Genomic DNA, 16921 nt, shown 5'->3' on the forward strand with positions numbered 1-16921 from the left:
TGCCTGTCCCCATGACAGCGGCCACTGCATCTCCTTGTGAAGCTGCTTGTGTGTGCCTCAGCACATCAGTGCCAGCTGGGACCTCAGCAGGGGTGGGATTTGGAGCCACGTCCACGGGAAGAAGCAGGCACGGGCTGAGTACGATGGCGGCGGTGCCCACGGGTGGCATGCTCAGAATGCCGCCTCCCCGCCTTGACCCTTGACAGATCTGCATGACTCCCGTCAAGCTGCAAAATAACAAATCCTTGTTGTGTGCTGAAGTCGCATCTGACACACAAAGGCTCAGGCTGACCTCAGTTTGGTTCATTTACAGCAGCACGATAAAGCAAGAGCCCCGGGGCACCTTAAAGATGGACTCCGCTATCCATCCAGAATGATCTTTTATAGGTAATAGAAGCCTCTCACACAAGTCGTGAGAACCTCAGCAGAGCCCTGCTGGGTCAGACCAGGGAGGGTCCATCAAGTCCACCTCCTGTCTCACACAGTGGCCAGCCAGTTCCTCTGCAGGGCCAACAACAGGGCACAGAGGCCATCAGAAGAGCCCTGCTGGGTCAGACCAGGGAGGGTCCATCAAGTCCACCTCCTGTCTCACACAGTGGCCAGCCAGTTCCTCTGCAGGGCCAGCAACAGGGCAGAGAGGCCTTCATAAGAACATCAGAAGAGCCCTGCTGGATCAGACCAGTGAGGGTCCATCCAGTCCAGCCTCCTGTCTCACCAGTGGCTGACCAGTTCCTCTGCAGGGCCAACAACAGGGCATAGAGGCCGAGGCCTTCCCCTGAGAAGAACCTCAGAAGAGCCCTGCTGAGTCAGACCAGGGAGGGTCCATCAAGTCCACCTCCTGTCTCACACAGTGGCCAACCAGTTCCTCTGGAGGGCCAGCAACAGGGCATAGAGACCATAAGAACATCAGAAGAGCCCTGCTGGATCAGACCAGTGAGGGTCCATCTAGTCCAGCCTCCTGTCTCACACAGTGGCTGACCAGTTCCTCTGCAGGGCCAACAACAGGGCAGAGAGGCTGAGGCCTTCCCCTGAGAAGAACCTCAGAAGAGCCCTGCTGGGTTAGACCAATGAGGGTCCATCCAGTCCAGCCTCCTGTCTCACACAGGGGCCAGCCAGTTCCTCTGGAGGTCTAACAACAGGGCACATAGGCCAAGGCCTTCCCCCGATAAGGACATCTGAAAAGCCCTGCTGGATTGGACTGGTGAAGGTTCCCCTAGTCCAGCCTCCCGTCTCACACAGTGGTCATCCTGATGTTGCCTCCTGGCTCTGGGATTCAGGGGTTTACTGCCTGAATCCCTGGTCTTGCCTCCGTGGCTACTTGCCCCTGATAGACTTATCCTCCAGGAATCTATCTCCGCCTCTTTGAAAGCCATCATTTCATCCTCTGGCAGCGAATCCCACATTTTAATCCTCTCTGTGTAACATTCCCATTTGTCCGAGAGCCCCGGTGGCCTTCTGCAGCCAGCCCTTTCCCTGTCGATCCTGCAGCTCCACTCTGGGGCAACGGATGTGATTCCCCAGGAGAGTGACAAGGAAAAGGGGCGCTTATTTCCAAGCAAGGGTCATCGGCCACAGTACTTTACATGCTACGTCCTCCAGCGGCTGTGTCTGCAGGTGCTGTTTGGCTTTCTAAAGGCAACAGCAGGGAAACAAACGGAAAGCTCCAACTGCTGTCAGCCTCTGGAATAGACGTCATTTCTCTATGTGGCAAAGCAAGTCTCAGCTCTGGCCTGCTTATTGAGCACATCCCTCATGTTCCTAATCAAAGCAACCCTCCCAAGGGCTTTGGGGATGGAAGAGGGAAGGGGAAGGCTCAGCAGAAGCCCCCCAGGCACACCGCTCCCTCCACCACATATGAACATAGGAAGCTGCCTTCTACTGAACCAGAACCCCATGGGTCCATCAAGTCAGTATTGTCTGCTCAAACTGGCAGCGGCTCTCCAGGGTCTCAAGATGAGGTTTTTCACGCCTACTTGCCTGGACCCTTTTTAGTTGGAGATGCCAGGGATTGAACCTGGGACCTTCTGCTTACCAAGCAGGTGCTCTACCACTGAGCCACCATCCCTCCCCTTAAACATATGGACATATGAAGCTGCCTTCTACTGAATCAGACCCCCCCTGGGTCCATCAAAGTCAGTCTTGTCTGCTCAGACTGGCAGCAGCTCTCCAAGGTCTCAAGCTGCGGTTTTTCAGGCCTACTTGCCTGGACCTTTTTTAGTTGGAGATGCCGGGGATTGAACCTGGGACCTTCTGCTTACCAAGCAGATGCTCTACCACTGAGCCACCGTCCCTCTCACATCTGTCTACCTTGATTTTACAACATTCCTCATGTGTTCAGCCACAAATACAATTTTGCATTTCATATTAATACATAATTTTAAAAAAAACCCAAAACACTAAAGCATCCTTTTAAAAGTCCAGCGTTTATCTTCTTTTTTAAAGCCTCCGAAGCCAAATTTTTAGGAGAGGAATGGTTTGACGCTCTCCTACTTTGTAGAACATTAAAGAGCCAAACTGGCTTCTCTCCAGTGAACATCACACATCCTCGTCACGGCAAGCGCTGGCCTGTATGTTGGAAAGGAATGTCGGAGATTCAACACGGCAGACAGAGATCTCCTTATCTTGCCTCCAGCACTGAGTTTTGCCCAAAGCAGTCACATTGCAAAGAGTCAGGCAGAGGAGCCAAAGTCTGTTCGACCCTCAGGACCTCTCAGCCGGCAAAGCGGCCAATTAGACATGGAGTTAGTGAAGGAGTGTGCAATCCCCCAGGCAGCTGGCATATGGCAGTGGTCCCGTAAGGCCTCGGGAGACCTGTGAGGTTCACTGGGTGTTGAGTCAGCCACAAAATCTCAGCCTGGCCTACCTCTCAGGATGGTTGGTGAGAACAAAGCAGAGAACTCTGCACACCTGCCAGCGATCTTGGAGGAAGGGTGGTATAAGAAGAAGGAAAAAGACGACCACAGATTTATTCCCTGCCCTTCTCTCTGAATCAGAGCGGTTCACAATCTCCTTTATCTCCTTCCCCCACAACAGACACCCTGTGAGGTAGGTGGGGCTGAGAGAGCTCTCCCAAAAGCTGCCCTTTCAAGGACAGAGTCTCAGAGCGCCTTACAATCTCCTTTTACTTCCTTCCCCACAACAGACACCCTGTGAAGTGGGTGCGGCTGAGAGAGCTCTCCCAAAAGCTGCCCTTTCAAGGACAGAGTCTCAGAGCGGCTTACAATCTCCTTTTACTTCCTTCCCCACAACAGACACCCTGTGAGGTGGGTGGGGCTGAGAGAGCTCTCCCAAAAGCTGCCCTTTCAAGGACAGCTCTGCCAGAGCTATGGCTGACCCAAGGCCATTCCAGCAGCTGCCAGTGGAGGAGTGGGGAATCAAACCTGGTTCTCCCAGATAAGAGTCCGCGCGCTTAACCACGACACCAAACTGGCTCTGCAGCTGATTAATAGACTGCTCTGGCCATCACAAGAATGACCCATGCTCAACTTCACACAAGAAGAGGAAACGTGGCAAGTCGAACGAAAGGCTGAAGTTAAGCACTGCTTCGCCGGGTGCCCGGTGGCAACACTGACAGCCTCAAAAGGGGGTTCCTGTAACAGCCTGGTCAGTTCTCCCCAGAAACTGACAGCGGTTCCTCCTCTGATTCAAGAAGAGAGGACTGTGCCAATTTACACTCTCACTAATCTCGCAGCACCCAGGAGAGCTGTTGACACAGCGCTGAGTGCTTTGCCTTCCCCCACTCCCCAAGCTCTCTTTTGAAAGACAGAGGATGTGGCACATAAATTTGCCTTTCCTTAGAAAGGAGAGAGCAAAAGCAAACAAGGTTTGGAAGGGGCAAAACAGTTAACCTGACAAACACAACCGGCACCTGCTTGTGTGCTTGAACAGGCACTCCAGCTTTTGTGAAAGACTCTCAAGGCAACACAAGCCTGTCTTCATAATCAAGAAGCTTCATCTCCAGCAAAACCAGGCGCAGGCTTCCCGAGGGGCCTCTGCCCACTCGCGGCGGCACTGGCACGCTGGCGCGACGTATGAGGGCAGGCATCTTTTTTTTTAACAGTTTCCATTTCCCCAGGTCAGACTTCCCACATGGGCTCATTCCAAGACACAGAGGAGAAGGCGGCGGACAAACCGCCCCGCCTCCCTCTAGCAGGGAAGATTCCCGCGGCTGGCTGCTACTCAAGTGGCACTTTTTTTGTTGCCCTCGCCAGCTGCCGCCCATCACGGGACCCTCCCCATCGCTGGAGCTGGAGAGAGGCAGCGCTCAGGATGAAAAGCTTCCTTCGGAAGAACTGTCAGGGCGTTCCCACCCGGGATGGAGAAGCAGGGGCCAGTGCTGCTTTACAGCCAGGCAGGCTGGTGGTCCCACCTGCTCTGTGGCAGCCGCTCCCCCAGCCCCTTTCCCCAACCTGCACCCTCAAGAGCAGGGCTGTCAAACATGCAGTTTGGGGGCCGAATCAGGCCCCCGAGCAACTGGCTCTTATCCGCTTCCTTCTCCCTCTCTCTTGCTTCCTTCTGCATCTCAGCTTGCTTGCAAGGCTTGCTCAATCGCACAGGAGCTACAGAGCAAAACCTCAATTTTCTCCATTGGTTGAGGCTCCTCCCCCTCCTGGTCCCCTAGGGAGGGAGGGAAAAAGCTGGAGCTTTCTTTGCCCGCTTCCCTGGATCCCCTGGATAAATACAAAGAAAGCACCTTTAAGCCGCCCTGAGCCTGCCTCGGCAGGGAGGGCGGGATATAAATAAAAATTATTATTATTATTATTACCAATGAGTGCTAATATTTTAAGCATGTTTTATTCTAAGGTTTTTTTTAAACAAAAAACTTTAGTCCTGTTTGTCTGTGTCCTTTAAAGAAGAAGAATTGCAGATTTATACCCTGCCCTTCTCCCTGAATCAGAGACTCAGAGCAGTTTACAATCTTCTTTACCTTCCTCCCCCACAACAGACACCCTGTTAGGTGGGTGGGGCTGAGAGAGCTCTTGCAGCAGCTGCCTTTTCAAGGACAACCTCTGCCAGAGCTATGACTGACCCAAGGACATGCCAGCAGCTGCAAGTGGAGGAGTGGGGAATCAAACCTGGTTCTCCCAGATAAAAGTCCACGCACTTAACCACGACACCAAACTGGCTCTCTGCTACCTAATCTTAAATAGGTACACACATGGCCTGGCCTGACACAGCCTGGCCTGGGCCAGCAAGGTCTCATTTATGTCAGATCTGACCCTCATAACAAATGAGTTAGAGACCCCTGCTCAAGAAGAGCCTTTAACTGGGCCTCTGACTTACCATTGCACCAAAAAGCTTATTTTCCTGCTACAGGAAATGAAAATGAAAGACACTCCGCATCCCCAAACAGCAGTCCCTGCTGAGAAAAGCAAACGAGGGAACCCACAGTGCTGAAAATCTGCCAGAGTAACTCGGGGACGGATCTGTTTGCTTTGACGTCAAATGACGGGTCAGAGACATAAGAGGAGAAACAGGATTGGGACTTTTGAAACCACTGGTGCGAAACTTCCTTGATTCTCATCAGCCAGGGAAAAGCATACCAGGCGCTTGGGACACAGCATAAACCTGGGCGTCTCACTCCATGGAGTCTTGGGGGGGGGGCAGGTGGTGTTCAGAGCATCTTTTCAGCACTGCTAGAGGCATTCAACACATCAACAGAACAGCGTAACGACCTGAGAATGTGGAGCGAACTTACCTTCCGCACAATTATTCCTAACGGGGCTCAGTGCTCCTTTGAAAGAGGTTCGGGGGCCGGGACAAGGAGACCTTGGAGAGGAACGACACTTGCATTTACTGGAGTGTACTGTGCTCTTTTGATAGTCTGGGTGCACGACGTCTACTGCGCATAGGTTTAATCTCACTGCAGAAGCTATTTACCATTAAGCTCGTATTTAGAAAATCAAGGAAGTTTCGCCCAGTATGCTTTGCCCGGGGCCTGTTCTTAAGCGCGCTCACCACCAAAAGCATAGGATGTGACCCCCTCAGCCTCTTTGGAGTTCCTGCACTTTATAGAACTTAATATGCCTTCCTCTAAAAAAAGCCTCACGATGCTTTGTAGATGAGGAGGGAACCAAAGTCCTCCGACACGCAGTAAGCAAAAGCCACTGTTTGCGACATCCCCTGAAGAGTGAGGGGCTCTCGGTGCCGGGGGGGGGGGGGGGGGACGACACAGCGTTCGCTGTCAACAAAATGCCACCGAGACTGTTCCTTCCTTTTCTCACTGGACTTACCTAAAATTCGGCATGATTTTCCAAACGACGTAGAACAAGGACTCCGGGCTGAAGGCCGTCTGGCTTCCCTGCCACAGGGCACAGAGCGTCTTACGAAACTCTTCCACCAAAGAACTGGGGAGGGAAAAGCAACATTAAAGATCGGGAGGAAAAATCTACTCAAGCGACGACTGATAATCCCCGCTGAATGTGGACTGGTGTGTACGTGCCCAGAGGCGTCTGTGGAAGTCAGCGCTGTTGGAAACAGGAAGATCGGCCTGATCCGACAGGGCTCCTCACCAGCTCTCCCTCTAAGCTGAGTGAGCGCGAGCTAGCTCACGGATTTTTAGCCTCCGGCTCGCACATTTTTGCCTTCGCTCAGGAAAAATAGCCCCAAAGCACCATCATCGATGCAGTCGCTCACAACTTCAATGCCAGTAGCTCACAAAGTAGAATTTTTGCTCACAAGACTCTGCAGCTTAGAGGGAACACTGCACGTGTCCTGAAGTAGGCATTAATTCTAAGGTGTTTTGTACAAAAGAGAACAGGCCACTGCCCAATATTGTGAGGAAGCTTAAAGCGATCCAGTTATCTTGTCTTTAAAGTAACATTTGACACTACAGAGGTACTGGCACATCTCGCTTTGCTTCAAAACCCCAATTGACCTTTCGTCTTCAGCTTTCCAAAGCTACTGGGGAACAAGGGGAGGAAGAGACCCTGAGCCTGCCTTCGGTGGGGAGGGCGGGATATAAATTAAATTAATAATAAATAAAAGTGGGGATGCTGAATTATTATGTTCTTTGGGAGGTCCAGCAGCCTTTTTACCAGGTTCTGGCAAACCAGAATGCCCTTCTCATTCATTCTCACAATGGCTCCACGAAGCAGGGCAATCGGAGGCGTATTTCACAGATGAAAATTGAAGCCGGGTTGTGGTTTGTTGGTGACCAGTCTGAGCTTTGAACATCCGTGGGGAAGGGAACTCATGAACTGGGCTGTACCACAGCTTGGGAGACTTCACCTGCACAATTCCAATCAATTACTGACACTGGTGAGGTTGCATTTTTGTGTGAAGTTCCCCCCCATACTGTTACTGGAAGGGGTTTTTTTAACAAGTAATATTGGAAGGGGGGGGGGAGTCATTCCATCTCCACACAAAGGCTCCCAATTCCAAAGAGTAACGTTTTAGCTCAGGGGTGGCCGAACTGTGGCTCTTTCACACACATTGTATGGCTCTCACTGCCCCCTCAGCTGACTTGGAGAAAGCATTTCATTCTTTCAACCACCTCCCCAAGCTAAGCCAACTGACAGCTTGGAGAATGCATTTAAAGTTAAAGTTGCTTTCTTTCCACCTCCCTCCCCCATCTCATCTATTTTCTTCCTTTCTTCCAGCTCTCAAACATCTGACGTTTATTCTATGTGCCTCTTACGTTAAGCAAGTTTGGCCACCCCTGTTTTAGCTGATTTCCTTCATTGTACAGATTCTTGCTTGCCCATCTCTTCCTGGACCAACACGAGAACACCAAAGCAAACACAGAAGCACATCCAAGGCTGCTGGCCCCACAGGGAGAGGGGCCAACTTACACACTGTTATCTCCTTGGCTCCGGGTGTGATAAGTCCGCCGGCCGGCTGTCTTTCCGTTCCGGAGCTCCACGGCGGGCAGCTCTTTGAAGTAGCAGCAGAACTGTTGAATGTTACTGCGAAAGAAGGAAATGCAAACTTAGAAAACGCGACAGAGTGGGAAGGGAGGGACGGAAACCCCTCCCTGCTTCCTTTGTGGGTATTCAGTGGGCATAAGGAGTAACCTTTTAGCGGGGGTGCTCAGGGTTGGTTGTTCAATCACCTTGAGCGCTGCAGAACTGTGGAAGTCCTGCATGTTAACACACTAGAAAATGCAAAAAAAAACCAAATGGGCATTCCATATTTTCTCTCCTCCAAATGCTCTTGCAGAATTATGCAGGTATGGGCATGTCACTGGCAGGAACACAAGCTGACAAAACTGGATTGTACGGGTGCAGAATGGAGGAGCTGCAGATTAAGAAAAACCCCAACTACACATTATTTGGGTCTGAACTTGTAGAGAAGGAAAGAGACCGTGGGGTCACAGCAGGTGGCTCAGTAAAGGCATCGACTCCAGTGTAAGGCAGCAGCGAAAAAGGCAAAGTCTATGCTGGGGGTTACTGGTAAAGGGACTGAATACAGACCGACCCCTATTGTCCTTGTATAGTGTGGCTTCATTCGGAATGCTGCATGCAGTTCTGGTCGCCATGTCTCAAAAAGGACACTGCAGAGCCGGAGAAGGTGCAGAGGAGGGCAACCAAGATAATTACGGGGGTGCGGCCACTATGCAAAGGAGCTCCTGCTGACGAATCTGGGACTTTGTAGTGTACAAGAGATGGCTCGAGGGAGGGCAGATAGAGGTTTATAAAATTATCCATAGGGTGGAGAGAACTGACAAAGAGAAATTTTTCTCCCTGTCCTCAAGTACCCAAACTTGAGGGCCTCCGATGAAGCAGATTCTAGAAGGGCAAGAGGAAATACTTATTTGCTGAACAAGAGATTAAAATGTAGAATTTGCAGCCAGATGATGTAGCGATGGTCACAGGTACAGACTGCTTTAAAAGGGGGATTGGACAGATTCACAGAGAAGTCTGTTGGTCGCTAAAGAGAAGCTCCACATTCAGAGGCACTAATCTTCTGAATCCCGATGCCAGGAGGAAACGTCAGGGGAAGGCCTCTTTGTTGGGCATTCAGAGAAAATTACTGGCCCCTGAGCGAGGCAGAAGGGTGGCCTAGATGGACCACCAATCTAATTCAGCAGCGCTCTTCTGATGTTCTTACAGGTTCCTGCATGCTTTTAGGCACACTTATTTAGAAGTCCAGGTTCTCATACAGCCCAAGGCCCAAATGTAAATATATATGCATACCTGAGAGACTGAAGGATGGCGTTCATAAAGCACGTATTCCCCAGGTTCCGAAGGCCCGTGGCGCACAAGGCTGCAGTGTTCCCCTGCAAAGCAGAAAATACCCAGAAAGGAGCTCTTAGGAGATTTTCTGCGATTGCCAGCACAAACCAGCCCCTTCCCCTCCCAAGGATTACACATAGCAGGCATCAGAAGAAGAAGATATTGGATTTATATCCCACCCTCCACTCTGAAGTCTCAGAGCGGCTCACAATCTCCTTTCCCTTCCTCCCCCACAACAGACACCCTGTGAGGTAGAAGAAGATATTGGATTTATATCCCGCCCTCCACTCTGAAGTCTCAGAGCGGCTCACAATCTCCTTTCCCTTCCTCCCCCACAACAGACACCCTGTGAGGTAGATGAAGATATTGGATTTATATCCCGCCCTCCACTCTGAAGTCTCAGAGCGGCTCACAATCTCCTTTCCCTTCCTCCCCCACAACAGACACCCTGTGAGGTAGAAGAAGATATTGGATTTATATCCCGCCCTCCACTCTGAAGTCTCAGAGCGGCTCACAATCTCCTTTCCCTTCCTCCCCCACAACAGACACCCTGTGAGGTAGATGAAGATATTGGATTTATATCCCGCCCTCCACTCTGAAGTCTCAGAGCGGCTCACAATCTCCTTTCCCTTCCTCCCCCACAACAGACACCCTGTGAGGTAGATGAAGATATTGGATTTGTATCCCGCCCTCCACTCCGAAGAGTCTCAGAGCAGCTCACAATCTCCTTTCCCTTCCTCCCCCTCAACAGACTCCCTGTGAGGTAGATGAAGATATTGGATTTATATCCCGCCCTCCACTCTGAAGAATCTCAGAGTGGCTCACAATCTCCTTTCCCTTCCTCCCCCACAACAGACACCCTGTGAGTGGGTGGGGCTGAGAGGACTCTCACAGGAACTGCCTTTTCAAGGACAATCTCTGCCAGAGCTCTGGCTGACCCAAGGCCATTCCAGCAGCTGCAAGTGGAGGAGTGGGGAATCAAATCCGGTTCTTCCAGATAAAAGTCCGTACACGTAACCACTACACCAAACTGGCCCTTTCAAGGACAACCTCTGCCAGAGCTATGGCTGACCCAAGGCCATTCCAGCAGCTGCAAGTGGAGGGGTGGGGAATCAAACCCGGTTCTCCCAGATAAGAGTCCGCACACTTAACCACTACACCAAACTGGCTCTCCGACATCAGAGCATCTTTACAGAATCAGTTTAAACTTTTTAGCATTGGGCGAAGTAGCAACCCCTCCCTACCGTTCATAGAGGATGCATTGCTAACTGATCGGCCTACTTCAAATGGCAGTTTGAATTGTGTGCGCTCAGACTGAAAATGTCATCTATAGGCCTCAGGGCAAGAACATTAGAGAGCTACACCAAGAACCCAAGACATTTAAGACTTGGAAATCAGCTCCATGGATTTGATGGCATTTGCTCTCAACGCTATCGTGCTAGGATGGCGCCCGCAACAACCCCGTGAAAAAATCGCGCTGCACCTACATTTATTTTCAGCAATTTGCTCTTTAGAGAGGCGTTTTCCAGAAGTTTTCTTTTCCTATGACGGTCTGCTGTGAAGGCTGAACTGTAGCAAAGGAATAGAGCGGCCGTTAAAAACTATACTAAGTAATCCAAAGAGACAGAGCTAGGCCAAAAGAACATCTGAACGGCACAGTCACATCTGCGATAGAGCCGTCGCACGCAATGCAGGCACCCACTGCCGGTTTCAAAGCCGCCGTGAAAAATTTACGGTGGCCTTAAAATAGATTCCTCTCTTCCCCGGAGCGCGAGGCTCGAAGCCAATTCAATCTGGTAATCATAGAATATCCAAATTAATCTGATTAGGTTTTGCCACAGCAAGCACCCTGGAGCTCAGGCCCTAATTAGAATCGAGGCTCCACTCTGAAATAACTCCCATTTCTTGACGAAAGGTCCCCCTGGCAGGCCCCCCACCACACCAGAGCATCTCTCGCGCTTGCACAAATATTATTCTGAACGTGACACTTGACTGCCCCTCAGAACCATCCAAAATGAAGGCACCTGACATCTAGAACCTCGTAACAGCCATGCGTTTGTAGATTCCGGGCCAGTCCCAGACATTCTGGAGCCTACCCTGAAACCATCTAGGGCAGAACAGAAACACAACTGTGGAATATCAATCCACTGGTAAAGCAGTGCATGCCAGCAACTCTTCTCTTGTCTCAATAAATGCATATCACTAACAGCTTAGCAAAAGGTCCAGCAATACCCAACGGTTAGTAAAAGTGTCCAAATAATGGAAGGACCCCAAAAGTCAGCCATGCTCTACTTCTATTGCGTTCATATAAAAATATGGAGCAGAGGTCCATCAGTGGCTATTAGACACAGCGTATTGTTGGAACTCTGTCTGGGGCAGTAATGCTTTGTATTTTTGGTGCTTGGGAGGGGCAACAGTGGAGGGCTTCTAGTGTCCTGGCCCCACTGACGGACCTCCTGATGACGCCTGGGGTTTTTTGGCTTCTGTGTGACACAGAGTGTTGGACTGGATGGGTCATTGGCCTGATCCAACATGGATTCTCTTATGTCTGGGGCAGTGATGCTCTGTATTCTTGGTGCTTAGGGGGACAACAGTGGAGGGCTTCTAGTGTCCTGGCCCCACTGACGGACCTCCTGATGACGCCTGGGGTTTTTTGGCTTCTGTGTGACACAGAGTGTTGGACTGGATGGGTCATTGGCCTGATCCAACATGGATTCTCTTATGTCTGGGGCAGTGATGCTCTGTATTCTTGGTGCTTAGGGGGGCAACAGTGGAGGGCTTCTAGTGTCCTGGCCCCACTGACGGACCTCCTGATGACGCCTGGGGTTTTTTGGCTTCTGTGTGACACAGAGTGTTGGACTGGATGGGTCATTGGCCTGATCCAACATGGATTCTCTTATGTCTGGGGCAGTGATGCTCTGTATTCTTGGTGCTTAGGGGGACAACAGTGGAGGGCTTCTAGTGTCCTGGCCCCACTGACGGACCTCCTGATGACGCCTGGGGTTTTTTGGCTTCTGTGTGACACAGAGTGTTGGACTGGATGGGTCATTGGCCTGATCCAACGTGGATTCTCTTATGTTCTTATGTCTGGGGCAGTGATGCTCTGTATTCTTGGTGCTTAGGGGGGCAACAGTGGAGGGCTTCTAGTGTCCTGGCCCCACTGACGGACCTCCTGATGACGCCTGGGGTTTTTTGGCTTCTGTGTGACACAGAGTGTTGGACTGGATGGGTCATTGGCCTGATCCAACATGGATTCTCTTATGTCTGGGGCAGTGATGCTCTGTATTCTTGGTGCTTAGGGGGACAACAGTGGAGGGCTTCTAGTGTCCTGGCCCCACTGACGGACCTCCTGATGACACCTGGGTTTTTTGGCCACTTTGTGACACAGAGTGTTGGACTGGATAGGTCATTGGCCTGATCCAACATGGCATATCTTATATTATCATTGCATCCCATGTTCAAAGTATAAATAAGACGGAGTCCTCCTCAAGTGTAAGCTGGTCCTAAAAATGCTTCTTCTATAGGATCGCCAGCTGATATTCCACGTTTCGCTGCAAACTGCTTTATCAAGAAGCTGACATCTCCATGGTTCTGAGAATCTAAATTGTTCATGATATATGTTTATATATGGAGAAATGTCGACTGAGGGGTGGCATGACAGAGGTTAACAAGATTATGCATGGGATAGAGAAGATAAGAGAAAGAAGTACTTTTCTCCCCTTCTCACAGTATGAGAACTCATGGACATTCAACGAAATTGCTGAGCAGTCAGGTTAGAATAAATAAAAGGAAGTACTTCTTCACCCAAAGGGTGATTAACACAAAAAATTCACTGCCACAGGAGGTGACGGCAGCTGGAAGCCTAGCCAGCTTCAAGAGGGGATTGGATGAACATATGGAGCAGAGGTCCATCAGTGACTATTAGCCACAGCATATTGTTGGAATTCTCTGTCTGGGGCAGTGATGCTCTGTATTCTTGGTGCTCGGGGGGGGGGGGGGATAGTGGGAGGACTTCTAGTGTCCTGGCCCCACTGATGGACCTCCTGATGATACCTGCTTTTTTCTGGCCACTGTGTGACACAGAGTGTTGGACTGGATGGGCCATTGGCCTGATCCAACATGGCTTCTCTTATGTTCTTATGTGACACAGAGTGTTGGATTGGATGAGCCATTGGCCTGATCCAACATGGCTTCTCTTATGTGACACAGAGTGTTGGATTGGATGGGCCACTGGCCTGATCCAACATGGCTTCTCTTATGTTCTTATGTGACACACAGTGTTGGATTGGATGGACCATTGGCCTGACCCAACAGGGCTTCTCTTATGTTCTTATGTGACACATAGTGTTGGACTGGATGGGCCACTGGCCTGATCTAACATGGCTTCTCTTATGTTCTTATGTGACACAGAGTGTTGGACTGGATGGGCCATTGGCCTGATCCAACATGGCTTCTCTTATGTGACACAGAGTGTTGGATTGGATGGGCCACTGGCCTGATCCAACATGGCTTCTCTTATGTTCTTATGTGACACACAGTGTTGGATTGGATGGACCATTGGCCTGACCCAACAGGGCTTCTCTTATGTTCTTATGTGACACATAGTGTTGGACTGGATGGGCCACTGGCCTGATCTAACATGGCTTCTCTTATGTTCTTATGTGACACAGAGTGTTGGACTGGATGGGCCATTGGCCTGATCCAGCATAGCTTCTCTTATGTGACACAGAGTGTTGGACTGGATGGGCCACTGGCCTGATCTAACATGGCTTCTCTTATGTTCTTGTGACACAGAGTGTTGGACTGGATGGGCCATTGGCCTGATCCAGCATGGCTTCTCTTATGTTCTTATTTGACACAGAGTGTTGGACTGGATGGGCCATTGGCCTTATCCAACATGGCTTCTCTTATGTTCTTATGTGACATAGAGTGTTGGACTGGATGGGCCATTGGCCTGATCCAGCATGGCTTCTCTTATGTTCTTATGTGACACAGAGTGTTGGACTGGATGGGCCACTGGCCTGATCTAACATGGCTTCTCTTATGTTCTTATGTGACACAGAGTGTTGGACTGGATGGGCCATTGGCCTGATCCAACATGGCTTCTCTTATGTTCTTATGTGACATAGAGTGTTGGACTGGATGGGCCATTGGCCTGATCCAGCATGGCTTCTCTTATGTTCTTATGTGACACAGAGTGTTGGACTGGATGGGCCACTGGCCTGATCTAACAGGGCTTCTCTTATGTTCTTATGTGACACAGAGTGTTGGACTGGATGGGCCACTGGCCTGATCCAACATGGCTTTTCTTATGTTCTTATTAAGACAACAAGTGTTTTTGGTATGCATTGCTTTATCAGTGGATTGCTACTGCACGGTTGTTTTTCTGTTCTGTTTGTGTACTGTGCTGCCCCTTTGTTTTGTGTCTGAAATCATTTGGGGCGACAGATGTTAACACCATTCAGGCAGCACGGCGAAAGGTGTAATCCCAAACCCAATCCATCAAGAACTGCTTAAGGGCATGGTGTGCTGTTGGGCACAGGTGGACACAGGAAGCTGTCTGATACAGCATCAGACCCTTGGTCCATGACGGTCAGTATTGCCAACTCAGACTGGCAGCAGCTCTCCAGAGTCTCAGGCAGAGAGGTCTTCCCCATCACCTACTCTCCGAAGTCCTTTTGTAGCTGGAGATGGAACCTGAGAACTTCTGCATAACAAGCTGGTATTCCACCACTAAGCAGTGGCTCTTCCCCTATAATACATGAATCTAACAAATAAATGAATCCATGGAGCTGCCTTGTACTGAATCAGACCCTCGGTCCACCAAGGTCAGTACGGTTTACTGAGACTGGCAGGAGCTCTCCAGGGTCTTCAGGCAGAGGTCTTTAACATCATTTGCTGCCAGATCTTTAACCAGAGATGTCGGGGATTGAACCTGGGACCTTCTGCATGCCAAGCAGAGGCTCTGCCACTGAGCTATGGGCCCTCTCCATGGCTCTCCAGGGTCTCAGGCTGAGGTCTTTCCCATCACCTCCTGCCTGGTCCTTTTCACTGAAGATGCCAGGGATTGAACCTGGGACATTCTGCCTGCCAAGCAGAGGCTCTGCCACTGAGCTATGGGCCCTCTCCATGGCTCTCCAGGGTCTCAGGCTGAGGTCTTTCTCATCACCTCCTGCCTGGTCCTTCTAACTGGAGATGCCGGGGGTTGAACCTGGGACCTTCTGCATGCCAAGCAGAGGCTCTGCCACTGAGCCATGCTCCCTCCCCTATAATGCATGAGCCCATGAAGCTGCCTTCTACTGAAACAGACCCTCAATTCATCCAGTTTAGTCTCACAGGCTGAGGTCTTTCACATCACCTCCTGCCTGGTCCTTTTTAACTGGAGATGCCAAGGATAGAACCTGGGACCTTCTGCATGCCACGGAGATGCTCTACCACTGTGCCACAGCCCCTCCCCAAACAGATCTTTGGTCCATCCAGGTCAGTATTATTGTCTGCTTAGAGTGAAGAAGAAGACTGTAGATTTATACCCTGCCCTTCTCTCTGAATCAGAGAATGGCTTACAATCCCCTTTATCTTCTTCCCCCACAACAGACACCCTGTGAGGTAGGTGGGGCTGAGAGAGCTCTGACAGAAACTGCTCTTGAGAGGAACAGCTGTGAGAATTTGTCACTGACCTGAGGTCACTCCAGCAGCTGCAAGTGGAGGAGTGGGGAATCAAACCCGGTTCTTCCGGATAAGAGCCCACACACTTAACCACTACATCAAACTGGCAACTGTTCTCCAGAGTCTCAGGCAGAGGTCTTTCACATCACCTACTCCCTGAGGTCCTTTCAACTGGAGATGCTGGGGATTGAACCTGGGACCTTCGGTATGCCAAGCAGATGCTCTGCCACTGAGCCACCGCCCCTCCTTCAATTGCCCTCGCTTCAATACGCATTGTGAAGGAAAGTTTCCCCGTGAACTGCGGCCCGTGTTGATCAATTTGCACCAGAGAGCACATCTGGATTTTCTTTGTAACCTTTCACACTGCAAAAGACAAACTGCTGACTAGGAATGCCAGTAAATGGCTTCGCTACCCAAGCCCACAGGAATAGAAATCAGTTGCTTACTTTTCTAAATTCTGCAGGTGTTCTCGGACTTTCTGTACCAGGCCCAGCTTGGTATCGTTGACGACAAAGTCATCGCAGCGATAACTGCAGCAAAACAAAAACAAAAAAGCCTATCATGAGCCGGACAGCTTTCAGCCAAGCCTGGATCGTCACAGGTGGTGAGAGAACGGATGCTTGTTCGGCTGTAAAGCAAAATTCTGCAAGCAGGTGATGGAAAGGGCCGAAGAGGAGGGGCAGGGAAAGGCTGCTGGGAGAAGGGCGGCAATTCTTTCATCCCAGCCACCTGAACAGGCCATGCCTTTGAAGCGCCTTCTAGCCCAAGGGTGTTAAACATGCAGCCTGGGGGCCAAATCAGGCTCCCGTCTGCTTCCTTCTCCCTCTCTCTTGCTTCCCTGTGCATCTCAGCTTGCTTTGCTGGACTTGTTCAACTGCACAGGAGCTACAGAACGAAGCCTTTATTTTCTCCATTGGCTGAGGGGCCTCCCTTTGGAAGGAAAGGGAGGGAGGGAGAGCTTGCTTTGCCAGACTCTCTTAATCGCACAACAGAGCTACTGAGCGAAGCCTCTCTTCCTTCTGTTGGCTGAGGCTCCTCCCCCTCCTGGTCCCCGGGGAAGGAAGGAAAAAGCCAGGGCT

The 16921-nt window shown here is 50.7% G+C and overlaps 1 protein-coding gene across 1 annotated transcript in view; it reads right to left on the minus strand.

Annotated features, from left to right (window-relative positions):
• Window positions 1-16921, minus strand: part of USP3 (ubiquitin specific peptidase 3) — a 56861-nt gene that overhangs the window by 8302 nt on the left and 31638 nt on the right. Inside the window, exons 4-8 of the mRNA XM_060260221.1 lie at window positions 16289-16372; window positions 10664-10745; window positions 9138-9220; window positions 7794-7907; window positions 6234-6347 (exon numbers count right to left, since the gene is read on the minus strand). Coding sequence (XP_060116204.1) covers window positions 6234-6347; window positions 7794-7907; window positions 9138-9220; window positions 10664-10745; window positions 16289-16372 — 477 coding nt within the window. The remainder of the gene's footprint in view (window positions 1-6233; window positions 6348-7793; window positions 7908-9137; window positions 9221-10663; window positions 10746-16288; window positions 16373-16921) is intronic.

Source organism: Heteronotia binoei, chromosome 19 (assembly GCF_032191835.1).
Source record: "Heteronotia binoei isolate CCM8104 ecotype False Entrance Well chromosome 19, APGP_CSIRO_Hbin_v1, whole genome shotgun sequence".
Taxonomy (NCBI): Eukaryota; Metazoa; Chordata; class Lepidosauria; order Squamata; family Gekkonidae; genus Heteronotia; species Heteronotia binoei.